The sequence below is a fragment of the Ochlerotatus camptorhynchus genome, unplaced genomic scaffold, assembly GCF_037179485.1.
Source record: "Ochlerotatus camptorhynchus isolate MF236.1 unplaced genomic scaffold, CSIRO-AGI_Acam_v1.1 ptg000237l, whole genome shotgun sequence".
Classification (NCBI taxonomy): domain Eukaryota; kingdom Metazoa; phylum Arthropoda; class Insecta; order Diptera; family Culicidae; genus Ochlerotatus; species Ochlerotatus camptorhynchus.
This window is the reverse complement of record NW_027040727.1, coordinates 221380-247265: the sequence shown is the minus strand read 5'-3', so window position 1 is coordinate 247265 and position 25886 is coordinate 221380. Positions and strand designations below refer to the sequence as shown.

The window sequence follows — 25886 nt, the reverse complement described above, 5'->3', positions numbered from 1 at the left end:
TCGCCCTTAGCAGTTTTTTTGGTCTTCTTTAGGTTCCGCTTGACAATAGCCCAGTATTTCTCAATTGGGCGGAGCTCTGGCGTGTTGGGAGGGTTCTTGTCCTTGGGAACCACCTGCACGTTGTTGGCGGCGTACCACTCCATGGCCTTTTTACCGTAATGGCAAGATGCCAAATCCGGCCAAAACAGTACGGAACAACCGTGTTTCTTCAGGAAAGGCAGCAGACGTTTATTCAAACACTCTTTCACGTAAATTTCTTGGTTGACAGTCCCGGAAGCTATGAAAATGCTGCTTTTCAAGCCACAGGTACAGATGGCTTGCCAAACCAGATATTTCTTTGCGAACTTTGACAGTTTCATGTGCTTGAAAACATCTGCTACCTTTCCCCTTCCTTTTGCCGTATAAAACTCCTGTCCCGGAAGCTGCTTGTAGTCGGCTTTGACGTAGGTTTCGTCGTCCATTACCACGCAGTCAAACTTCGTCAGCATCGTCGTGTACAGCCTCCGGGATTGCGCTTTGGCCGTCGTATTTTGTTTATCATCGCGATTTGGAGTCACTACCTTCTTGTAAGTCGATAGTCCGGCTCGGTTTTTGGCTCGATGCACGGTTGTAGACGATACACCCAGCTTATTTGCGGCATCTCGGAGAGAGAGGTTAGGGTTTCGCTTGAAACTACCGGCAACTCTCTTTGTCGTCTCAGCGGCTTCCGGTTTTCGATTTCCCCCCGATCCAGACTTCCTGGATGTCGACAAACGTTCCCCAAACACTTTAATTACATTTGTAACGGTTGATTTGGCAACTTTTAGCGATTTTGCCAACTTTGCGTGCGAGTAGCTCGGATTTTCGCCATGCGCGAGCAAAATTTTGATACGCTGCTCTTCTTGCTTGGACGGCATTTTGACAACTGAAGAGTGAATTCCAAAATCAAAATAGGAGCAACATTCTACACACACACACCTTCAAAATGAGGGGTGTTCAGGTTTTTTAAATGCAAAATTGAAAGAAATACGTCAAGTTGATATTGACCAAATTTTGACCGTATCACCCTTTAGAATGGGGTACGATCAAGGAATCAAAAATATCTCCAAATGACAAAATAACAAGCGATCAACGAACCGAATAATAACGCTATGTCAGAAGTTGAAAACAATAATGATATAATCTTCACCGTTCTTTTTCATGACAAGCAGCTCGTGCGACCCGACTCATTCGGGGCGGTAGAAGGAAACGAGCAAATTGTTGGCAAGCTGCTTCACGAAGTAAAGCCGAAGATGATACACGTGTGTTAATGGGAATTTTTTTGTTATGTCTTTTCCCGATTCATATCAAGCTATGTCCTCATCCGTGTATATTGCAACAAAGCAGGCAAGCAATATATCATTATCCTTCTACCACTCAGATCGAGCTTTGTTACAGAGCGAGTTTGTCATGGTAGTCGTAGCAACCGTTTTGTCTGTATCGTTGGTTGCTTTATGTGTTTGGATTCGCTGGGTACGATAATCGATTTGCTTGGGACCAATAGGCTAGTCAAGTAGTGAGCCAATTTAAAATCGTTAGTTTCAAATTGATTGTTGGTACTGCCACCTCTTCCAAGCGCTGCATGTACTCACACCAACACCGCCACTTATCCTGCAATTGCTCCGGAACAGGTTCGCCCCAATCGATACCGGATCTCCAGATCTGCTGCATTAAGATTTTCCCGTGCACGACGAAATGCGAAACCAGCCCTAGCGGATCAAATAACAACATGACAGTGCGCAGAACCTGCCGTTTGGTTGGTAGCGTTGAGCTGCTTGACACTGCTCAGTGCTCATATCGAAGGTGAAGACGTCCTCTTTTGGCCTCCAGACCAGACCCAGTATACGTTCCGAGTCTGTCGATTTCTCCAAGTTCATCAATACTTCCTGTGGTGTTCCGCATTCCCCGATGCTTGCCAGTACTTCGGCGGAATTGGAGCATAAGTTTCGGATTTCAAACCCTGTTTGAGAGTGGATGTGTTTCACCTCGTTGATCAACGCCACAGCTTGCTCTTCCGTGTCCACACTATCCAAGAAATCGTCAACGTAGTGGTTATCAATTATTGCATTCGTCGCCCTGGGAAATGTCTCGGAAAATTCCTTCGCGTTCACGTTCATCATGCTCCAGACTAGACGAGCAGGTCGCATCGAAAGTGGCGACATCCATTATGTAGATTTGTGGATTCGATCCTGGTTCGAGGCAGAAAAGGAAACGCTGTGATTGTTTGTCTTCGTCCCGAATGCGGAGCTGGTGAAACATCTCCTTTATTTCACCGACAATGGCAATTTCCCTCTGCCTGAAACGCAACAGTACCAACAATCAATACGAAACTAACGATTTTAAATTGGCTCACCACTTTAGTAGCCTATTGGTCCCAAGGAAACGATTAACGTACCCTATTCTAGTTGAAATTCTATTACTACACTATGTTTGTTTTGATTCGCTATGAAACTTTGACAGATAACATCAGGGGTGTGTGGATTCATGCAGAACATGCAGGGGTGAGTGAAATAGCTTGGGACTGCTTGGGACCGTTGTTCTGGTACTGAGTGAGCCAAAAATAATAATGATTTTCTTCGGGACCCAGTGGTCTTAGAGTTACCTCTATGACAGTACCATAGAGGTAACTCTAAGACTAGAAGGTCCCGAAATAACGTGCTCAACTTTTTGGCTCAGCTCTGGTACTCTCTTCGGTCCCAAGCTAATCGATTCACCCCTCGAAACATAGGAAAATCCATTAACCCCTCATTTTATCTGTCAAACTTTCATAGCGAATCAAAACAAACATTGTGTAGTAGTAGAATTTTGACTAGAATGGGGTACGTTAATCGTTTGCTTGGGACCAATAGGCTAGTCAAGTAGTGAGCCAATTTAAAATCGTTAGTTTCGTATTGATTGTTGGTAGGACCACTGCATTTTGAGCTGAGATGGCAGTTTCTCTATTGGCTCATAAAGCAGCGTCCGATTCCACAGATGGTCATGAAGATTGGCGATAGACATATGGTCCACAACGTTTTGCACTGCGAGACCGAAGGTTATCTGCGACTGCAAGTTATCGGTCTTCGGACAGGGAACTGAACGCAATTTTTGGAGGAGAGAGTGTATCAGAATTTTTGGTCCACCATACAACCTCCGTAATGTATCAATTACAGAGGGCACCGACTGTGGCATCAGCAATCGTGCCAAGTTTTCGGAGTCAGTGTACCCGCAAGTTTCCGTGAAGTTACAAAACGAGCTATAGAACAGTGGCCAATCTTGAGGATCTCCTGAGAACTTCGGCAACTCCCGTGGCATCACTTGTCTCGCGGCCAGTTGACCACTAGATGACCCACTTCGAGCTGGATCGACAAGCTGCTGTTGTGGTGGATGTTGCGGTTGAGATGGTGGTTGTTGACCAAACCAGGGAATGCGGAAATCTCGTGAGCCCGCCGCTGATTGCGTCACCGGAATCTCGAACTGGGGTGGATCAACGATGTATGGAAGCATTGGAAGTTACTTGGGCCCCCCGATTGTTGACAAACGTTCTTTCACCCTGCGATGGAACTGGGATGTGACTTACATTCCCCGATCGTATCCCTTCGACATCCGTACTGGCGAGATTGTTATTGATCCACGTTGGTTGACAACCGGAGCTTAACACTGGTCGGGAGTGTACCAGTGGTACTGATGAGACGGGATTTTGGGATGACCCTTGACCCCCGGTGACTAATGACTTTATTGGATTAGTACCAACGTTTTGATAGGCGACGATACTACTATAGTTTTGTGCCAGAATGCTTGTAGTGCACGGTTGACTCTGCCCTGATACCAACAATCAATACGAAACTAACGATTTTAAATTGGCTCACCACTTTAGTAGCCTATTGGTCCCAAGCAAACGATTAACGTACCCTATTCTAGTCGAAATTCTAGTACTACGCAATGTTTGTTTTGATTCGCTATGAAAGTTTGACAGATAAAATGAGGGGTTATTGGTTTTTCCTATGTTTCGAGGGGTGAATCGATTAGCTTGGGACCGAAGAGAGTACCAGAGCTGAGCCAAAAATATGAGCACGTTATTTCGGGACCTTCTAATCTTAGAGTTACCTCTATGCTGATACTGCGGTCGGAAATGTGGAATTGTAGCTAACAATGGGTGTATATCCATAGTTTATGGAAGAGACTTGTGGTACACTTGTAACTACTATGCAACATTGTCCTACTACTTGAGGGAAATGTGTGCACATAATCGCCATATCTCGATGCCCTACTCCCACTAATTGGTACTTTAATAACTCGCCGGTAATGACTACTGGACATAGGGTTAATTTCTATGTTCAGAGGCGGAGCACTACTGTTGACTTCCCGCGAACCATCCATCGTAGCGGAAGTGTTGATCCCGATAAGAGAATTGCATCTCATCAGCAAAGAGGAACCTACCAGAGGCCGTTGGGGTACGTCAAATGTGATTTCGGTGCGTGATACGAAGCTGCGGTCTGACCTCACTGGAATCGGAATTTGAGGTACCATCGTTGCAACAGAACACTCCACGCTTCTGGAATCATCCACTGAATTTGGCGTGGAAGTTGACGCTGGACCCGTAGTCACTACGGCGGGAACGTTTGACGTGATGAGACTTGATGTGATGGGAGCTTGAATTAAAGACTGCTGAACTGGTTCTGTAGCTACGGCCGGTGACTTCATGTTACTGGGGGGCACTACTGTCACTTGCTGTGCTGTGCCGACTTCCTGTCCAGTAATCCACGACCGAACTTTCTCTCGACTAGCTCGACTGGTCAGTCTTGATTTCCTACTGGCTCCTTCTTCTGCATCATCCGCTTCGGTCATGAGTAGATCGTACTTCTGCTTCAAAAACCGTTCCTCCTCTTCGGCTAGCTTTGTTCGCGCTACTGCTTGAGCCGCCTGTTCCTCCAGAATTCTCCTCATCCGCAAGGCTTTCTGCTCTTCCATCATCTGCAGGCTTAGCTCTACTCGGATCGAGCGTTTAGTGGTAAACGAGCGACCGACGGACGAATCATCTTCCAGCGATCGGCATCGATCACACTTCCAAGTGCGATCCGGGTAGGCGATGGAGTCCGTAACACCCGCGCAGTCGAAATGCACCCACGTCTCACACATATCGCATCCAACAAGATGGTCTGCTGTGTCCAGCCGATCGCATTTGGCACAGTGTTTTGCATTGCTGTCGCTCATTTTTCGGTTCGACTAGAACCGCCGGAAAATCTTTGAAGATTGTTCGGATTCGGAAGGAAACACGTCCTGATAAATCACCTAGCTCAGCTTAGCCAGTTCACTTTAACTAATTAACACTTTAATTTTATCAACTGTAGGAATAACTTTTACTAACAATTTAGGTTTAATTCAATTCACATCAACCATTCAATCATGTTGGTTTTATGCTCCATGTGACAGTTCTGGACACGATGTTATAGAGATTGCTGACGTTTATCGTACGCACACTATTTCACGTATACGTATACGCAAATTGTTTTCATCGGGAAAAAAAACTTCATAGCGAAAAAATTTCCCGATGAAAACAAATTACTGACACAATCACTTTTTAGCAATCTCTATGCTCCTTGACGTTTCTCCCACTGACGTCTACGAGTTCTCGCGTTGACAGCTACGGGCGGTACCGAACTCACCCAACTGTTGTCCGAATCAGCCCTGCGGTTTCGTAACACTAATAAAGACTTGTGCGGATTGCTTCATGTGGCTTGAAAGTTCTGTCGGGACTTTATTTGAACTTTATGGAACTTGGAAGTGTCCTGATGAATGTGGGCGTCTTATGGTAATTAGTAATAGAAATTACTAATCCTTCTCTCTCTCATTATACTTGGAAGTGGTTTTAATCGTTGAATGCGGAACTTTTGGATACTTGGGAATTGATGCGCCATTTGTGCGGATATCATGAGGTCAGCTTTGAGCATCTCTGCTGAAATCCGATCGACCGCGGGAGCCTTATTGGTTTTCATGCTTCGAATAGCTGCTTCGCACCTTTGTGGATCATGTCGCGATGAAGATGACTACTTGGGCGTCGAAACTTGAAGAAGTTGTTGGAAGCGCTCAAACCATCGTTTCAGCTGGTCAGTGGGATCCGTAAGCAACTGAACAGTTGCGTTGTTCACCACATTATTTATTTATTTATTTATTTGTCAGCATCAACAGACTCGATATGGTCCCAATGATGGTTTAACTTAAAATTAAAATTAAAGTCATAAGTTAAAACTACAAAACATTAAAACATGATCATTGACTGTTTCCATTTCTGGAGAAGAATGAAGAGAAACGTCTCCGAAGTGTTAGTCGTGGCAGGTGAAAATCGAATCCTGATGAAACTCGGTCAAATACTCGCTGCAGTCCGCCTGCATAGTTTGTCCTACGTAGTGGCATTCTCAGCATAACATTGTTACGAAGCATTCGGAGTTGGACGTTAATGTTTACTTGCTCCAAGATTGCCATGCAATCAATTCTGCCATGTAACGTGTCCGCGACAAGCAGGGCTTTTGAAGTATCTCTTTTGGTGCGAAGAGGCTCCAATTCGATCAGCTGGCAGCGAGTTTCATAGCTGGGCAAATGAAACGGGTCTCTCCAAGGTAACATTCTCAACGCGTATCGCGGAAAGCGGCGTTGAACGGACTCGACTCTCTCAGTACCATTGTTGTAGTTCGGACTCCAAACCACAGAACAATATTCTAGAATGGAACCTACCAGGGAACAATACAGTGACTTGAGGCAATGGATGTCGGAGAAATTCTCTGCTGTTCTGAAGATAAAGCCCAATGTCCTTGACGATTTGTCGACGACGTACGAGATGTGTTGCTTATATGTAAGATGAGAGTCCAGGATGACACCTAGATCTTTTACATGGCTCACACGTTCAATAGTGGTGTCCCGGAGAGCATAGTGAAAAATAACTGGTTCTTTCTTTCGGGTAAAAATGCTGACTGAACACTTCACAGGATTTACTGTCATTCGGTTCAAATGGCACCAGCTGGCAAACGCTTCAAACTGACGTTGGAGGAATTGACAATCATCGATCGAGCAGATCCGTAAGTAGATTTTGAGATCGTCTGCATACGATAGTCGTGGACCTTCGATAACTAAATTCAGGTCATTGAAGTAGAGTAAGAAAATCAACGGTCCCAGATGACTTCCTTGAGGTATTCCTGACGTAGCGGCGAAAATGTCAGACTGGCAGTCACCATGGGCTACCACCAACTGACGATCGGCGAGATATGAGCAAAACCATCTCAAGAGATTTCCGCTAATCCCAAGTCTATCCAATTTGGCGATCGCGATGGCGTGATTTATCTTATCGAAGGCAGCAGACAAGTCAGTCTAGATGACGCCTGTTTGTGACCTTTCAACCATACTTTGCGTGATGTACGATGTCAAACACAGTAGATTCGTGGTAGTAGATCAACCAGAGGTGAAACCATGTTGATCTTCACTTAGATACTGCTTGCAATGGCAGAGCAGAGACTCTATGATGATTAACTCGAATAACTTCGAAATTGCGCACAACGATATAATTCCACGATAATTATCCACGTTCCGTTTACTACCCTTTTTATACACAGGGAACATATGCGCAAATTTCCAGTTCGATGGAAAAATGCCACACGATATGGACAATCGGAACAGATGTTGTAGCGGTGACAGTATACACTTAAACAGAGACCCTGAGTTCGGTAAAAAAAATTACCGTCTTAGATCGGTAATGCTAAAAATTACAGATGTTTCGGTATTTTCTCGCTTTATTGCTGAAAACTGTAAAAGAAATGACCGAATTTCGGTAATTTCATTTTAATTTACCGAAAACGGTAAACATTTTTACCGGCAGGTCTGTAAATCAGCTTCATCACTGACTTCGGTGAAATATTTTACTGAAGTTTCGGTAAACAAAGCGTTCCATTACTGAGTTCGGTAATGGTCTAGGTAAACGTCAAATCCACCATATGCGTTCGTGCATGTGAAAAATAAAAAGGTCCAAGTTCCATTCCCGTTGACGACGATCTGAAAACAGCATTTGGAATATTCTTCCAAAGCTTCCTTGTTTTCAGTGTAGCGCCGAATCCTTCCGTCAAAAACGGGTTTGTTCATTGGTGGTGCAATTTGCAACACTAACTTATTGATCACGACAGCAGCCAAATTTTTACATGGGTTGCAGTGACCGCCACCTTGAAACAATATTAAAGCAAATTACAGTTGAGTCGGTTACCTTTTTATAAAATTACAGATCTCTCGGTTATTTTCAATTTGCATATCGTCCTCAAAATTACAGTTCTCCGGTAAAGTCGACTACAAATCAAGCAATGCACATCGGTAAACGTTACCGATCGTTCGGTAAATTTGACAGTTAATTTTGCTGATCCAGTTTACAGATTTTTCGGTAATGTTCTCGATTACCGAAAACATTACCGACCGTTCAGCTGTTGAGAATTCGGTAAATGAATTACCGAAGTCGGTGATTTTTTCTAAGTGTGAAGTTAGCGATATGCTTCTTCAGAAAGACTGAAGGGACACCATCCGGTCCAGGGTTGATAGAAGGCTTTAGTTTTAGTGCGGCAGTCGTTATCACTTCAGCGTTGACAACAATTCCACCCAGAGCTTGACCGGAAAGTGTCGTGAGATATCATATCAGTAAAGTTCGTCGCAGTCCGACGTTGACCATCTAATCTACAAAACGTTAATTAGACTAGTTGTAGCGAGGGGCACGCACAGAGGTGGCAAGAGTACATTTTTTGCAAAACCATCGTCCAGAGCATTCAAACTTTCTCAACTGAGACAAAATGTTACTTACGATCTATTGAAAAATCACTCCAGAATTATCTATAGATAATTAAACGCAGAGGTAGGGAGGGTCTACAGTCCCAAAAATCTGTAGTTTATTAACCCCTAGGAGTTAAGGAATTCTTTACAAAAAAATGAGACATTGATCCAAATGGGAATGATATAGCATTAAAAATTTAGTAATCGGTGAATTCTATTAGAACATCATTTTAGTAGGTATTGGTATGCAATCTACTGCCAGTCACTGTCCACACGCTCCCAATTTTCAATGAAAGTCTTATCGATAGTGTTGATCATCACCTCACCGCAGAACAGACAATCCGACGCAAGAATGTCCTCGATCTGACTTTTGAGATGTTCCTTGCTATTAGAAATCCCCTCGGCGGTAGTGCTTCCGGTGTCCATCGGCTGATTCTGCGCCATCGTCAACTGTTGCTTCAGATTCATCAGATGATTGACTATTTCTGGATCTGAAAAAAATATGAAACGGGTTTATGTTGATCATCAGACTCACTCAGCTGAGGTGCTACTTACTCAGCTGAGGTAACAGCTGCCGCTCGAGGCAATCACCGTGAAATTTGTGCCCACAGTGGAAAATGAAGAACGGTTTCAACAGCAGATACACTCCACAGATGGCGCACTGTTCCTGGCCGCCGATCGTAACCGACCGATTGCGGAACGTCTGTAGCTTGGTTCGGACCTGCTCGGCCGAATTGGCCGATTCTTCCATGTCCTTCCGTTGCTCCTGGATCTTGATGTTGTACTCCTTGAGCGATTCGCATATCGCTTCCTTGAAGTGATCTATCTTCTGAAAGTCGGAAAAGTACGGCAGCAGATCTTCTATGCGCAGAAGATCACATTCTTTGAGTATTTTCAAGGCCTCCTGAACGTTTTCGTGTTTACCACGGATTTCCTTTTCGGCGATAATGAGCCACAACTTCTTGCGAAGATTTTGGTCGGCCGGCTGCGATGCTGTAACTTTGGCCAGCTGTATATCGAAGGTCAGGGCGAGCTCCACCGCGGGAACCCACATTTCCAGCAGACACTGGAGAAACACGCTGGCGTCCTTGATTTGGTTCTTCAAACAGATTCTCAGCGCGTAGTGAGCATCGTAACTGATCATGGTAATGTCCTTTCCCTGAGTTTCTAGGAAAGTCAACAGTTTGTCTCGAAAATGTTCGCTGTATAGCTGGATCAAGTAATTGTGAATGGCCGGCTCGGAGCAACGGATTGAATGAATGCAGAATTCAAGATATTTAACTATTTCGGCGATGTGTCTGGGGCTATCCAGGCAGAGCAGCGATGGAATCAATTTGATGGGATCCAGCCGCTTCCCTTGATGGACCAGTACACCGATTGTTTCCGAAGGGAGTTCTTCCATGATGATTGGAGCATACTTGTAGAACACTTCCTGCCGACTTTGAGCCCTCAGAGCTGCCAAGGCATCATCGAAGCGATTCTGGTTGATGTACTGTTGGATTACGCTTTCGTAATCCTTGTGGATCGTTGTCAGCGCTGCCAGATTGTTACTATCCCCGTGGGATGCCATCAGATCGTAGATCACAGACCGATTTTTCTTCATACAATCGATTACGATAGCCGTCTGCATGAACGCATCGAACTCCTTCTGTAGGTCCCTCTCCCGCTGGACATTATCCCCAGCAGAGCGCGAAATCTCAACTAGATACAACTCCACCAACCACACGATCAGCATCGTTATTTGAGTCTTCTCCTGGGGTTTCAACTTGGCCAAACGGTTCTTCAGATACAGCATCAGGGCGTCGTTCTGATTACGCTGCAGAAACTTCAAGCACACTTCCTCGAAGCTAAGCTGCGTGTCAGAATAGATTTGAGCTGCTTCCAAATAGTTGCCAACGTCGAAGTAGGACTGAGCCTGCTTGACCAGAACCATGTCCCGGTGGGCGGGATTGTCATTGCAGTACTGCAGCGCCAGGTCAAACTTCTGTCGATCGGCGTACAGCCGCCAGGCATTGCGTTGCTCGTTGTTGATCTGGAAGTGGTGTGGAGACTAAAGTTCTAAAATCCTTCCATTAAACCTGCCAACTTACCTTGTATCTGAAAATCATCTTGTTGCTGTAAACGTACGTGACATTGGAACGAACATCCTTCACCACATTGCACAATTTGCCATACTGCTCGACAAAGTATTCCTCATAGACGACCTGATAGTTCAGAAGAGAAATGGCCGTCACGTGATCCACGTACAGCAGGATGGCGTGGAAATCCGTCAGAACGAACGACAGGGGTGTGTTCACATTCGACACCATTTTGTATGAATTTGGCTGAACAACGTCGTGCGTGGGATACGGTATCAACTCCTTTTGCACCACAAATTGCGGACTGTTCATCTTCGGGTCTATTTCTTGGAAATTGAGTCCGTCCTCAGTCAAGCAACCAAAACTCTTTGGGAAATCTTCCTCGTAGTTAAATGCTAGCTTCGAGTAGTTCAGTTTACTGATCACATCCTGAAAATCATTCAACTGCTCGGGGATGCTCAAGTACGATTTAAATACTTTCTGCAGCTGTCCCGGTGCCATTTTTGAATCTGCTTGGCGAATAGTTTCATGGAATGTATAGATTCTATCCAACGTTAGCACCAGAATGATACAGTGCATATTCCTTTGATCCTGACGCATGTGGAATTCAATGCCCGTTATGGGACGACTATCACCACCGGTTCCAACATCGAACACCTGACGAACGACCTGCTGCACCAGTTTATCTCCGCTGTCTATTCCGATATCAGCCTCCCAAATAGTTCCTTTACTCGTACCCAACAAAATCGGACCGGTCATCATCTCCATGTTATTGGAGTAGTTGAATCCAATGGCCGTAATTTCCTGATCTTTCAACTGAAAACAGATAAGCACACATTTCACTCACTCCGCCAAATTGAAATACACGGCAACACTCACCTTGGTGATAAATTTAGGCTTGAAGCTATTTCGCTGCAGATAGAGAACGTCTGGCGTGAAGCCCGGAGACTTCGGTGCCAACGTAATAAACAAATGCGCCCCCAGTGGGTCCAGAAAAAGATTGCACGATTTGAACCCACCGACGTACTTGTCGATCGGGACCTCGGTGAACTTGTTCGGCTGTTTGATGTTCATCCGCAGAATCGTTAGGTTGGTCATCAAAATTATAATCCAATCGTTTTGCACCGACAGGAACAGGATGCCGGACGGAAGGTTGAGATTCATTTTTTGTTTCGCGAAAATGGGAGGTTCCTTCTTGGTGCGAACGCTTACGTAGCCCGACGATTGGGGACGATTGGATTGATCCGGCTCGCTGGTGTTTTCCTTTATCAGGGCCGAGGAATACTGATCGAACATGGAAGCCATTTTGGCTGTTTCCAATGGTTTTTTCTAACACTGGATTTTACAAAAATATTCACTTTTGGGCAGGAAAATCCAATATAAACTGGAAAATGATTCACTGAATTTCGATTTCTCACTGAGCTCAATTTGTTATTGTTTTTGATAAGATTGTCATTGTCAGCAAAATTACTATACACACCAGCGTTGCCAGATTGTTTTAAAGCTTATCGGTATCAACGGAATTACAAAATCGGTATGTATCGGTATTTACTATTGATTTAATTTTATATTTTTGCCGTTTTTGAAAAAGAAAATTTTAACGATGATGACGACTGGTATTTGAGGGGAGTTGCTTTGTTTGACGGTTTTCTCAGTCTTAAAACACTCATTTGTTTTAAATTTAATTTTTTAAATTATCGTTGTCTTCAAATGGTGATCAAAATTGTGACCAAGTAGTGTTTCTGGGAGAATTAATTGAACTTCCTTGAGGAGACGAAATTAACTTCCTGGACACGCTGGCAGAAACTTCCTAAGGTAGATTGGAAGAAACATCTGAAGAAAGTTGGAAGGCAGAGCGCTTACGCAACAGTCGAAAGAAACAAGGACATAATTCCTGAAGAAAGAGATTCCTGGGGGATGTTCTAATGATCCAGAAAATTTTCCTGATATTAAAAAACATCCTTGAAGACTCCGAAATTTCCCTGAAGTTTTCGGAACATTCCTGAAATGCTCTTAAAAATATTTCATAATTCCTCGAAATTCCTTAAAAGTTCTTGTAATTGGGTTCTTTAAGGGTATTGAGGTAAATGCATATTCGTAATCTGCATTAAAAAGGGAACCCAAACCCAAAATTTCATAAATTTTGGTACACTGGAACTATTTTAAATAAGTACGATTACATTTGCAAAAATCACCTTATTCGCGCCCCTCGGTGTCACTTTGTATGGGAGCGAACTGTCAGTTTGTCAGTTTAGTGTCAAACAGTGAAGTTATTATTTGGCTTTAAATCTTGATTTAAAAATCGAGATGAAAGTGTGTGGGTTCGAAAAAAATATCACTGTGCTCAGAAAACGAAGCTCTTTCAGATGATATATAAAAACGGGTATATTTTTCAAAATTAAAGAACCCAATTTACCTGAGACTAGGGGTTGTTTTGGAGTTCTCTGGTCATCCTCGAACCGCTCGGAATTTCCCTGTTTATAATAAGGCTACCGGAATGTCTCTAATCATCTTATAAGGTTTTGGACTTTCTTAAAGATTACGAAATGTAATTTTTTTTTTTTTTATTATAGTCACTTTAACACTCTTGGGTCATTCGTGACTTGTCCGGAGTGAGATTTGAACTCGTGACTTTGGCGTGAGGTATGGATGTTAACCACTACGCCGGGGTCGCCCCCACGAAATGTCATAAGTACTCTCACAATTTTCTTGAATTTTTTGTAACATCAGCATTGAAGTTCTCTGATCTTCCCGATTTTTTTATTTTTTTAAAGTTATCGACACTGCCATTAAAAAAACATAGAACTTCCCATAAATTGTTCTCGCAATGTTCTTATGTTCATATAACTTCCCTTACGTTTCCTAAATTTGCATGGAAATTGCTGAAGTTTTCAGAAATTGTCTGAGTTTCTCGGAACTCCTTTATAATTTAAGCAATTTCATTGAAATTAATTGATCTGTCCTGATGTTTTCTGAGCTTCACTAAAGTTCCTGAAAACCATTCAATTTCCCTGAAGTTTTTTGGACTTGTGAAATTTCCAAAAATTTTCTGATGTTTCCTGGAGTTCGCTGGACTTTTATGAAATTTCCGGGTTTTAGAATTTTAACAGAAGTTAATGAAATTGTCTTTAATTTATCCAAACTAACACTAAAATCATTCTGAAGTTTCAGAACTTTTAAATGTGCCTGCAGCTAGTGTGGATCCGCAAGAAAAATCTGAAAGCATCTTTAGAGCTCCGGGAAAGTTAAAAAACTGGCGGGAGAAGATGAAAGAATCATTCGAGCGAAGGCTGAAACAGCTTCCAAGGTAAGGTGGAAGAAAATTCCAGGGAAAGTTGGAAGAAACTTCAGGAAGTTTAAAAATAAATGAAAACTTCCGGAAGTTAAATAATGTTTAAAATATATTGCTCGATTTCCTAGGAAAATCGGAAAGAGCCATCGACTATTACTAGATCTTTAGATATGATTGTTTAGAATTTAGAAAGCTCTAAAAATATGAGGAATTCAAAAAGATACAAGTCTCTCACAAAAATTTTCTCCGCAATTCGAGCGCGGGCAGGCAAAAATAATTTTGATAATTTAAAAAAACGGTATATATCGGTATAAAACCTTAAAAATCGGTATTCTGAGGAACCTTATCTGTGTATCGGTATCTAGTTTGGAAATCGGTATAAATACCGATTAATCGGTATATCTGGCAACGCTGATACACACTAAACAAAATTTTATTAGTTCTGCGCCTAGTTCTGCGAGTCGATCAATGTAACCTGAAATGCAATTAGGAATTCTGGAGTCCTTTTTGATTGAGTCGTATGTAACAAATGTAAACAATTGACATTTTAATGCTACCAGACACTACTCTGCTTACTCTTAATATAGGCAAAATTTGCGACCGCTACCTCATTTCTGTTTCATTTTATCGTAATTGTAATTGTAATTTATTATCGTACACCATTGCTCAGGTCAAGGAAAACATCGTCAAAAAACTATTCGTCGTATGTGCCAACTGACCAAAACATAGCTCAATTTTACATACGACACCTAACTACTAAGGGGGTGTCAATCGTCGTATGTAACAAATTTGACAGAAGCGTAAAAACTGTACATAAGACCTGTTGTTTTTTCCTAATAAAAGGGCAAATTTTACAAATATTCAATGTTAAAGGGTTGTGGGTGGTCTATCAAATGATAACTACGGTTTTTGTGAGTAATTACTCATAATAATACATTTTTAAACCGCTAAAAAGGGCACGGTCGAATGTAAAAACATGGCATGCAAAAGGTCGTATAATATTGATTGGTTAAAAAACGTTTGATTTTCAACAGAAACGCTATCAATACCTTACTCAGTTGATAGCAACACTCCTGAGATGTTAGTTAATGGGAATTTTGAAAGAATTATCGTTCTCATTGAAAATAGAACAATTTTTAGTTCACCAAAACAAAACACCCCGTCTCTCTAATTGACATAAATGTTACATACGACACAATCAAAAAGAACTCCAGAATTGAGTTCTTTACACGCTATTTCAAAACTACCCAAATTTGGGTAGAATTCACCCAGATCTGTCCAAACTGAACCTACCCAAAAATGGGTAAACTGTGTTGGGAGTGACATAGGAGAGTGTTATTCCCAACACAGTTTACCCATTTTTGGGTAGGTTCAGTTTTGACGGATCTGGGTGGATTCTACCCAAATTTGGGTAGTTTTGAAATAGCGTGTAGGGGTATAGCCGTAAAAAAAATCCAATTAAATTTCATCAATTAAAATTATGTGGTTCGCTGTAATAGAATTTTTTTAGAAGCTTGTGCCATCAACCACCAGATGGGCAAGTATTTTTGTTTTGATTTGAACAGTTGATTTTGCGTTCAATGATCTTTGACAGTGTGCAAAGAGTGTATCGTTTTGTATTTTTTTATGCATTTCAGTTTTGAGTAGAGTAAAAGAGATAGAACCAAAACATTCTAGTACATTTAGTGTTGCCATATAGTAAAATGGTACAATCCAGTGGTAGTATTTAGTTTCCATCGAATTGGTGGTTAGGCGCTTCTTATGGTTATTGCACAGACAAACAGACATAACACATTGAATATTTATCACTGTAAAACATCGTCGCTAAAACATTACCGCCATCTGTTGAATACTGTGGTGGGTAGTACCAACAATCAATACGAAACTAACGATTTTAAATTGGCTCACCACTTTAGTAGCCTATTGGTCCCAAGCAAACGATTAACATACCCTATTCTAGTTGAAATTCTATTACTACACTATGTTTGTTTTGATTCGCTATGAAAGTTTGACAGATAACATCAGGGGTGTGTGGATTCATGCAGAACATGCAGGGGTGAGTGAAATAGCTTGGGACTGCTTGGGACCGTTGTTCTGGTACTGAGTGAGCCAAAAATAATAATGATTTTCTTCGGGACCCAGTGGTCTTAGAGTTACCTCTATGGTAGTACGCTGAACAGATGGCGGTAGTGTGTATACGTCAAACGCAAGGCAATTGACTATGCGCGCCACAGGTGGCGGTACTTTTAAATTGACTGTTAAATGCTTGTTCGATGAACAACTTACGAGTGTTGTCTGTTTGTCTGTGGTTATTGTTTATGCGGGATGGTATACCCATAGAGGTAACTCTTACACCAGAAGGTCGAGATGAAACGAGCTCTACTTTTTGGCTCAGCTCTGGTACTATTTTCGGTCCCAAGCTAATCGATGCACCCCTCGAAACATAGAAAAATCCACTAACCCCTCATTTTATCTGTCAAACTTTCATAGCGAATCAAAACAAACATACACGCTAACTTCTGCTTACTTACCAGGTGAGCCGATCGTACTCACTTTCATCCGATGTATCGAGTTGTCAAAAATTGTGTAAACGAGAAATGTCAAACTGAGTAAAAGCCACTCAGTCAGCAAAATCCTGGACTTGGAAAAAATGCCAGTCATGTCGGAGGAAACCTCATAGAAAATGTTACTCAAAACCGGCTGAAATGCCTTCAGGTAAGTACGAATTGCTTACCCTAATAAAAATTGTATGGTTAATTTGCTTAACGACGTGTTCTGGGTATCATCCAAACCATTTGTGGAATAGTTCAATGATTTGGGTTATCGTTCGTTTATGGTTATTTTTTATTAGGGTAGGGAAACGGTGTTGAACCGTTTTTTGCTCCGGTAGAATGAATCCGGAGCAGGCAATTTCCATTTCCTTGAATAAAAATCAAAACAAAAACCCTTCCCGCAACCGGCGAGTGGATTTGACTCAGTCTACGTGAGAACGTAGTTTACTCAAAAGTGAGTCAACATAAGGCTACTCAATTTTGAGTAGCCATACTTGCCGCTGAGATGAGTAAATTCGACTCAATTTTGAGTTGACCAGAATAAGCGTGTAGTGTAGTACTGGAACTTATACTAGAATGGGGTACGTTAATCGATTTGCTTGGGACCAATTGGCAAATCCAAGTTGGCACTCGTGGAGAATAGAATAACTATGAAAGTGATGATGGTTTCAAAATTTTCCAACGGGGAGGTATACGAGTGCAATCTTAAAATGCTTTTATTTTGCAAATGGAGCATTTTATTTAAATCTGGTTGCTGCTATAGTTGTAGAAAAGCTGAAATCTATGTCTACACATAAAAATCTGAAAAGAAATTATTTTTTCTATATTATATGTCTATTTGGTTGTCCTTAAGTTTTCTACTAGCGTAGCATTAACCAGATTTAAATAAAATACTCCATTTGCAAAATACAAGCATTTAAAGATTGCACTCGTATGCCTCACCGTGTAAAATTTTGAAAACATCATCACTCTCATAGTTCTTCTATTCTCCACGAGTGCCAACTTTGATTTGCCAATAGGCTAGTCAACTAGTGAGCCAATTTAAAATCGTTAGTTTCGTATTGATTGTTGATACCTCCCCGTGGAAATTTTTTGAAATCATCATCACTGTCATAGTTCTTATATTCTCCACGGGAGCCAACTTCGATTTGCCAATTGGCAAATCAAAGTTGGCACTCGTGGAGAATAGATGAACTATGAAAGTGATGATGGTTTCAAAATTTTACACGGTGAGGTATACGAGTTCAATCTTAAAATGCCTGTATTTTGCAAATGGAGCATTTTATTTAAATCTGATTAATTCTACGTTAGTAGAAAACTTAAGGACTACTCAATAGATATATAATATAGAAAAAATAATTTCTTTTCAGATTTTTAGGTGTATGCATAGATTTCAGCTTTTCTACAACTGTAGCAACAACCAGATTTAAATAAAATGCTCCATTTGCAAAATAAAAGCATTCTAAGATTGCACTCGTATACCTCCCCGTGGAAAATTTTGAAACCATCATCACTTTCATAGTTCTTCTATTCTCCACGATGGCTAACTTTGATTTGCCAATTATGTTCACCTCGCCGGCAGCCGGTACCTTGAAACGTCTGATCCGGCAACACCGCGGTGCAGTCAAAACATCAAAACATCTGTCTCCTGCTTCGGGGATTTTAGCCATCAAGCGAGCGAGTGCCACGCCATTCCTTGGCATTGCATTGGTGTGCGTGCGTCACCGCTGCTGCATTTCAATCCTAATCCGCAAAAAAGAACGCCGGCTACAATCGGTAATTTTTTTAATTGTTATTTTTGCACACAAAATCGATAGCGTTGATCATGCATTATTTCTCATTTTAACCTTTAGTGGTCCGGGTACCGAGGGAAGATGAGCGATTGATACATTAGGTGAGTGTAGTGCAGTTATAAAGAGGAAAACTTTTTCCGTGAGTGTGGAAGCGACATTTTTGTTTCCGGCACAGCAAAATAGGTAGGTGTTGTCACTGTGTGCTATTGAGGGACGAATCTAGTCATACTTGCATCTGGACTCTGGTTGATAAAAATCTAGTGATTGGTTATAAGTTTTGAACCGGAAAATCGTAACAATGGAGCACGTTTCCAAGCTCCGTATGAATCTCGAGAAGCAGGAAAGCCTGGTGAAGCTGGGCATTCTGACTACGGCAGCGATACTATGTGAGTATGGTTTGTTTGCTTTGCTGTGATTGTGTTTATGAATACGAAAAATATCTTGCAGCATTCTCAACGCGCCTGTTCTCCGTGTTGCGGTTCGAGAGTGTTATCCATGAGTTCGATCCGTATTTTAACTATCGGACAACGAAATTCCTCGCTGAGCAGGGATTTTATAACTTTCACAACTGGTTCGATGATCGAGCGTGGTATCCACTGGGTCGAATCATCGGAGGTACCATCTACCCAGGACTGATGGTGACCTCGGCCACTTTGTACAGGATTATGTGGCTGATGAACATTACCGTAGATATTCGGAATGTATGTGTGTTCCTAGCGCCGTTCTTCTCGTCACTAACCACCATCGTGACGTATTTGTTGACGAAGGAAATTTATACCACTGGAGCCGGGTTGGTAGCGGCCGCAATGATCTCAATTGTACCAGGTTACATCTCCCGTTCGGTGGCCGGTTCGTACGATAACGAAGGTATTGCCATCTTCTGTATGCTGTTGACCTACTATATGTGGATCAAGGCAGTGAAAACGGGAGCCATCTTCTGGGCAACCATGGCCGCACTGGCCTATTTCTATATGGTGTCCTCTTGGGGAGGCTACGTGTTCCTGATCAATCTGATTCCGCTGCATGTGCTCGCTTTGATGGCAACCGGTCGTTTCACCCATCGGGTGTACATCGCTTACAGCACCCTGTACACAATCGGAACCATCCTGTCGATGCAGATTTCCTTCGTTGGATTCCAACCCGTCCAGAGCTCAGAACATATGCTGGCTTTCGGTGTGTTCGGTCTTTGCCAGCTACATAGTTTCGTTGATTACGTCCGTTCACGTGTCTCGAAGGAACACTTTGAAATCCTGTTCAACGCACTCGTTGTGTCCATCGCAACGATCACCGTCCTGCTTAGCCTTATTCTCACCTTGACTGGAAAAATCTCACCATGGACCGGACGCTTCTATTCGCTACTGGATCCATCCTACGCCAAGAATCACATTCCCATCATCGCATCTGTATCGGAACATCAACCCACCTCGTGGTCTTCATTCTACTTCGATCTGCAGATTTTGGTGTTCCTGTTTCCGGCTGGTTTGTACTTTTGCTTCTCAAAGCTGTCCGATGCCAATATTTTCATTATTCTGTACGGAGTCACTTCGATCTACTTTGCGGTATGTTCAATTACATTCAATTACACGATAGACACAGATTTTCTAACTGAAACTTTGATTCCAGGGTGTCATGGTTCGTCTGATGTTGGTCCTGGCTCCTGTTATGTGCGTCCTGTCCGGTATAGCCATCTCGCACTTGCTGAGCAAGTACATTCGTAACGTGGACAGCAGTGGTAGTGGGGCCGGTGGTTCCAAGGCTCTCGATTCGAAGAAAGCCAAGAAACTGGAACAACAATCGCCGATGAAGAGCGAAATTGCCAATGCCTTTGTGGTGGTTATTACATTGTTGCTGATCACGTACACATTCCACTGCACCTGGGTCACATCCGAGGCATACAGCTCGCCCAGCATCGTACTGAGCGCTAGATCACACGATGGAGGACGAATCATCTTTGACGATTTCCGTGAGGCGTACTACTGGCTGAAAATGAATACACCTGAGGTGAGTAACATTGAATATCTAAAATGAGGATTTCAAACAGCTAGGCAATGTGATGATGAACGATAGTTTAAGTTTGAGAGACAGTTCATTTGAATCCACTTCTTGAGAACGACGTAAATGATCGGTTGAGTTACCAGTTGATTCCCGGATTTTGCCTTCTTCTGATGCGGACAAATAGTAAAACTGTCTCGGTGATCAATAGCACTTTGATCGCTGAGCATTGCGTTTGGATGTTCAAAACCTAATTTTAGTGACTACGAATTTCATCCTAACCAACCAACATACGCAAACTTTCAGGATGCACGAGTCATGTCATGGTGGGATTACGGCTACCAGATAACGGCCATGGCCAACCGCACCATTCTGGTGGACAACAATACGTGGAACAATACGCACATTTCGCGGGTGGGCCAGGCGATGGCTTCGACTGAGGACAAAGCCTACGAAATAATGAAGGAACTGGACGTCGACTATGTGCTGGTCATCTTCGGTGGACTGACCGGATATTCCTCCGATGGTTGGTCCCTCCATCGTGCAGAATCTAGTGAACACAGATCTCATCACCCTCTTTTGCAGATATCAACAAATTCCTGTGGATGGTCCGTATCGGCGGTAGCACGGATCGCGGTGCCCACATCAAGGAAACCGACTACTACGCATCGAGTGGCGATTTCCGCATCGACAAGGAAGGATCCCCCACGTTGCTGAACTGTTTGATGTACAAAATGTGCTACTATCGATTCGGGCAGGTCTATACCGAAGGTGGCAAAGCACCGGGCTACGACCGGGTACGTGGTGCCGAAATTGGTAACAAAGACTTCGAGCTTGACGTCCTGGAAGAGGCGTACACGACGGAACACTGGCTGGTTCGAATTTACAAAGTGAAAGACTTGAGCAATAGGGGTGTCTAGGAAGGAGACGCACCCCTCTCCATGATGCTACCCATCATTACATACTGCTTATTTTCCGGACTTTCCTATGACTCAAAATTAGCCCTTAAAATGGTGTACTCAAAATTAGATCATACTTTTTTTCGAATTAATTTCTACAATCTACTTCATAAAATAAATTAAGCAAAAAATCGCACCCCGCAAAACACTACACAAGTCCTAGATAGTGTGTACTAGAATATGTAATTTAAGCCCATACTGAGAGAGTTTGGGTGAATTCGCAATTTGCAAATGTAAACCACAAGCGAATAGAACAGTCTACCCAAAAACAAAAAAGTGGTAGTTTTAACACAACAGTTTTATACACATGGTATGCGCTTTGTGCAAAGCAGAACTCGTACAATTATTATTGATAGAAAAGGTTTTTTTTTACAAGCTCGCCCACAGAAGAACCACAGCAGATTGGATCGATCCTTAAGAATAAATTTAACACAACGAAACTGAAAAGGTTTGAGGTGGTGCTATTTTGCTCAAAAAATAACGGTCATTTAAAAGCAAAATAGCACACGACCACGAGCTTAGCAACTTCATTTTTATACGCAAAGAAAATGTCCAGGTCAAGGTGAGGACTATCATTCGACAGCCATTACTCGAATTCATCGGACGTGTGCTCTTTCTGCTCTGCTTAACTTGGTGAAATATTGTAGCGAAATTGAGTGTAGTTCGTAAAAATACACTTGTTGTTGACTTCAGTGTCCTTCCAGTTCGTCCCAATGCGGGAAAAGTGCAAACATTCTTCGAGAACAATATTAAGCTTGAATATTCGGACGTTAGATGCATTCAGTTTCATAGCGTCCGAAATTGTGTTTTATTGAGATGATAGACAAGGAAGTTTCCTTGCGCTATGAAAAGGCGCACAACTATAAACACGCGATTTTCTGAGCGAAGAGTGAGTTCAAAATCCCGGTATATGTGGATTGTGAAGCAGTGACCGTTAGAGTGCATGACCTTCCTCTGGCATGGCCACAAGCCACTGTTATGAACCACATGGCAAAGTACGGGACAGTGATTTCCAGTCGACACGAGAAATGGAAGCACTACTTCCCAGGATTCCTGAGCGGTGTTCGAGTTTTGCGAATGCGACTCGAAAGCGCCATTCCATCATACATCACGGTCGACAACGAAACAACGTGGGTATTAACGTACGACAAGCAACCAAAAACGTGCCGCCATTGTGGCCGAGCAACACATCCCAAACCACAAACAAAGTGACAGACGACTAACTGGCGAAGAAATCCATTAAAATAATGTGGTTCACTGTAATAGAATTTTCTTGGAAGCTTGTGCCATCATCCACCAGATGGGTTAGTTTTTTTGTTTTGATTTGAACAAAGTTGATTTTGTGTATAATGATTCTTTGACAGTGTGTGTCATTTTGTCATTTTTTTTTATGCATTTCAGTTTTGAGTAGAGTGAAATAGATAGAAACAAAACATTCTAATACATTTGGTGAAAATGCTAGTACAATCCAGTAGTAGTGGTGTTGCCATGTGGTACACTGAACAATTGAAATAGCAAGTTAGTCACCAAAGTTTTCGAGCCGCTCCGTCTGTCACTTCGTTTGTGTCCCAAACAGAAATGTTTGGATGTAGCCACATCGAACACTGAAACAAAGACCATAGTTAGGAATACTATTTTGCAGAAAACACTTATTTTCAGTATAACTGCGCTTAATGCCGTTAAATCTACCATGATTTCAGTATAGCTGACTATAAATATAAACAAATTTGATACCATTTTGTCAAAAATACTATGCTTACTCAAACGGCATAGTAGTTTTGATAGAAAAAAAATAGTAAAATTAAATGAATTTCGTTTCTGCACAAATCTATTGGTGCGAGTATTTAATTTAAACCATCAATATAGTAATTTTACAAATGGATTTTGTTTCTGTGTAGCACCGCTCCAGCAGCACCACCAACCGAGGAGGTTTTCAGTCTCGCTGATTTCCCGTCGATGGATATCGAACAAAACCAACCAACGACATCGGGTCAATCATCTCCTGCTTTCACCGGGTTATCAGCAGAAGAACCGAGAGAAGAACAACAGCGAAACATCGACAGTCAAACCATAGAGGTAACTCTAAGACCAGAAGGTCACGAAGAAACGAGCTCAACTTTTTGGCTCAGCTCTGGTACTATCTTCGGTCCCAAGCTAATCGATTCACCCCTCGAAACTTTGGAAAATCCACTAACCCCTCATTTTATCTGTCAAACTTACATAGCGAATCAAAACAAACATAGTGTAGTACTGGAATTTATACTAGAATGGGGTACGTTAGTCGATTTGCTTGGGACCAATAGGCTAGTCAAGTAGTGAGTCAATTTGAAAACGTTAGTTTCGTATTGATTGTTGGTCAAACCGAGGATCATCACACTTCAAACGTTGAAAGCAACGACGAAAACTCTAGCACCAGCTCATCAAACGCAACAAAGGATTTCATTGAAAATATCAACAAACGTCGGCTGTCGAAGCACAAGGAGAATGAAAAAAAGAAAGTTCGTCCCTGATCAGTGCACCTAGAAGACTGGTCAGCAAACAGATCGTTTAGATAAAAATAATCCAACTTATCAAATAGGGGATATGTAGTACCAACAATCAATACGAAACTAACGATTTTAAATTGGCTCACTACTTGACTAGCCTATTGGTCCCAAGCAAACGATTAACGTACCCCATTATAGTCGAAATTCTAGTACTACGCAATGCTTGTTTTGATTCGCTATGAAAGTTTGACAGATAAAATGAGGGGTTCGTGGATTTTCTTATGTTTCGAGGGGTGCATCGATTAGCTTGGGACCGAAGAGAGTACCAGCATAGAGGTAACTCTAAGACTAGAAGGTCCCGAAATAACGTGCTCAACTTTTTGGCTCAGCTCTGGTACTCTCTTCGGTCCCAAGCGAATCGATTCACCCCTCGAAACATACGAAAATCCACTACGTTAATCGTTTGCTTGGGACCAATAGGCTAGTCAAGTAGTGAGCCAATTTAAAATCGCCAATTTAAAATCTGTTCGGGCTTATTGTGGCACTTAAGGCCGGCGCACAATAGATACGTTTTCGGGTTTTTTGACAGTTAGCCCATGCATTATCTGTCAAAAAACCCGAAAACGTATCTATTGTGCGCCGGCCTTTACGAAGAGCACCGGACATGTTGACGAAAATTTCCATCAGTTCATCCGCTGAGAACAGATCGGGGTTGTTGTTTTGCGCTGTTTGTTGTCTCACGAATCCAGAATCCAGGGGGGGATGAAGAGCTTTGGCCAGCAGAATCACCGGAAGTTGCTTGAGCGAAATGCACCCGCGAATTCGCTTGCCTTTGCTGAGGAGCACCAAGAGGCGGGAAATCCTCTGTCCGAAATGCCGGGACTTTGTCCTTCTTGCGCGTCCTGATTGGTTGTTAGTTGCCGCCTGTTTTTGGATGCGTTTATAGTCCTCGCGTTTGGAGCACTGTCTGTCGGAACCTTGATGAGCACCACCACAGTTGGTGCATTTTAACGCCACGGCTCCATCCGCAGGGCAGTTGGAAGTGGCGTGTTCTTGAGCGCAGTTGCTACAGCGTGGCTTAATGTTTCAGTTGCGAGTGCCGTGTCCAAAGTTCAGACATCGTTGGCACTGGGTCACATCGCGATAGCCTCCACGGTATGGCCATAGAGGTAACTCTAAGACTGGTAGGTCCCGAAGAAAAGAGCTCAACTTTTTAGCTCAGCTCTGGTACAATCTTCGGTCCCAAGCTAATCGATGCAACCCTCGAAACATAGGAAAATCCACGAACCCCTCATTTTATCTGTCAAACTTTCATGGCAAATCAAAACAAACATTGTGCAGTACTAGAATTTCGACTAGAATGGGGTACGTTAATCGATTTGCTTGGGACCAATAGGCTAGTCAAGTAGTGAGCCAATTTAAAATCGATAGTTTCGTATTGATTGTTGGTATGGCTCCCATCGTACAATGATGGAGTAAATTGAGCGGATAGCCAGCAGCGCATTCAGCGTCACCGTTCCATTCTGGAAGTGCACCAGGAAAAGACAATCCGGGTACGTCTTCACGTTTTCTTCTCTCCTCGTCATCCGAAAGACAGCGATTGGGGCCAGCTGGTACCGGTCCTTGAGTTCTTCTTCGATCGCCTTGGGGTCAACATTCGGTAGACCCCTGATAACTACCTTGAAGGGCTTCTCACCGGGGATGTCGTGCGTGAAGTATTCCGCATTGGAATCCTTCAGGAATTTTACGGCGATTTCGTATTCCGCTTTCATCCGGAGCATCACCTTAGTGCCGATCCTGCTGATCTTGTACTCAACTGCGATGCCCAGCGAAGCGAAATCGCCAATGAGCGTCTTGAGTGGCACTACCTTCACCACCAGTGGAGGAAGCTTGACTTTCGCCGCACTCGGGCCGGCAGAATTCTCGGTTTCAACGGCGTCG

The 25886-nt window shown here is 42.7% G+C and overlaps 2 protein-coding genes across 2 annotated transcripts; one reads left to right on the top strand and one right to left on the bottom strand.

The window, feature by feature from the left end:
• Positions 1-9002: 9002 nt before the first annotated feature.
• dor (vacuolar protein sorting-associated protein 18 dor) lies at positions 9003-12272 on the bottom strand. The gene is made up of 4 exons (XM_065225807.1): positions 11751-12272; positions 10884-11687; positions 9349-10825; positions 9003-9284 (listed from the first exon to the last, which is right to left on the bottom strand). Exons 1-4 carry the CDS (start codon positions 12174-12176, stop codon positions 9046-9048), a joined length of 2946 nt encoding a protein of 981 aa, XP_065081879.1. The 5' UTR covers positions 12177-12272; the 3' UTR covers positions 9003-9045.
• Positions 12273-18400: 6128 nt separating this feature from the next.
• On the top strand, positions 18401-21899 carry Stt3A (catalytic subunit 3A of the oligosaccharyltransferase complex). Its single transcript, XM_065225801.1, has 6 exons — positions 18401-18491; positions 18569-18894; positions 18956-20067; positions 20132-20509; positions 20807-21026; positions 21086-21899. The coding sequence occupies exons 2-6, from the start codon at positions 18807-18809 to the stop codon at positions 21418-21420; spliced, it is 2133 nt and encodes a 710-aa protein (XP_065081873.1). The 5' UTR covers positions 18401-18491; positions 18569-18806; the 3' UTR covers positions 21421-21899.
• Positions 21900-25886: the final 3987 nt, after the last annotated feature.

What these genes read in the sequence shown, in the direction of transcription:
- dor (XM_065225807.1), bottom strand. Translation starts at nt 12,176, where the DNA reads ATGGCTTCCATGTTCGATCAGTATTCCTCGGCCCTGATAAAGGAAAAC. An exon ending in AGCCTAAATTTATCACCAAG is followed by an intron (nt 11,688 to 11,750) that starts GTGAGTGTTGCC and finishes ATCTGTTTTCAG; the next exon opens with TTGAAAGATCAGGAAATTAC. An exon ending in GCAGCTGTTACCTCAGCTGA is followed by an intron (nt 9,285 to 9,348) that starts GTAAGTAGCACC and finishes TATTTTTTTCAG; the next exon opens with ATCCAGAAATAGTCAATCAT.
- Stt3A (XM_065225801.1), top strand. Translation starts at nt 18,807, where the DNA reads ATGGAGCACGTTTCCAAGCTCCGTATGAATCTCGAGAAGCAGGAAAGC. An exon ending in TGAAAATGAATACACCTGAG is followed by an intron (nt 20,510 to 20,806) that starts GTGAGTAACATT and finishes GCAAACTTTCAG; the next exon opens with GATGCACGAGTCATGTCATG. An exon ending in GACCGGATATTCCTCCGATG is followed by an intron (nt 21,027 to 21,085) that starts GTTGGTCCCTCC and finishes CCTCTTTTGCAG; the next exon opens with ATATCAACAAATTCCTGTGG.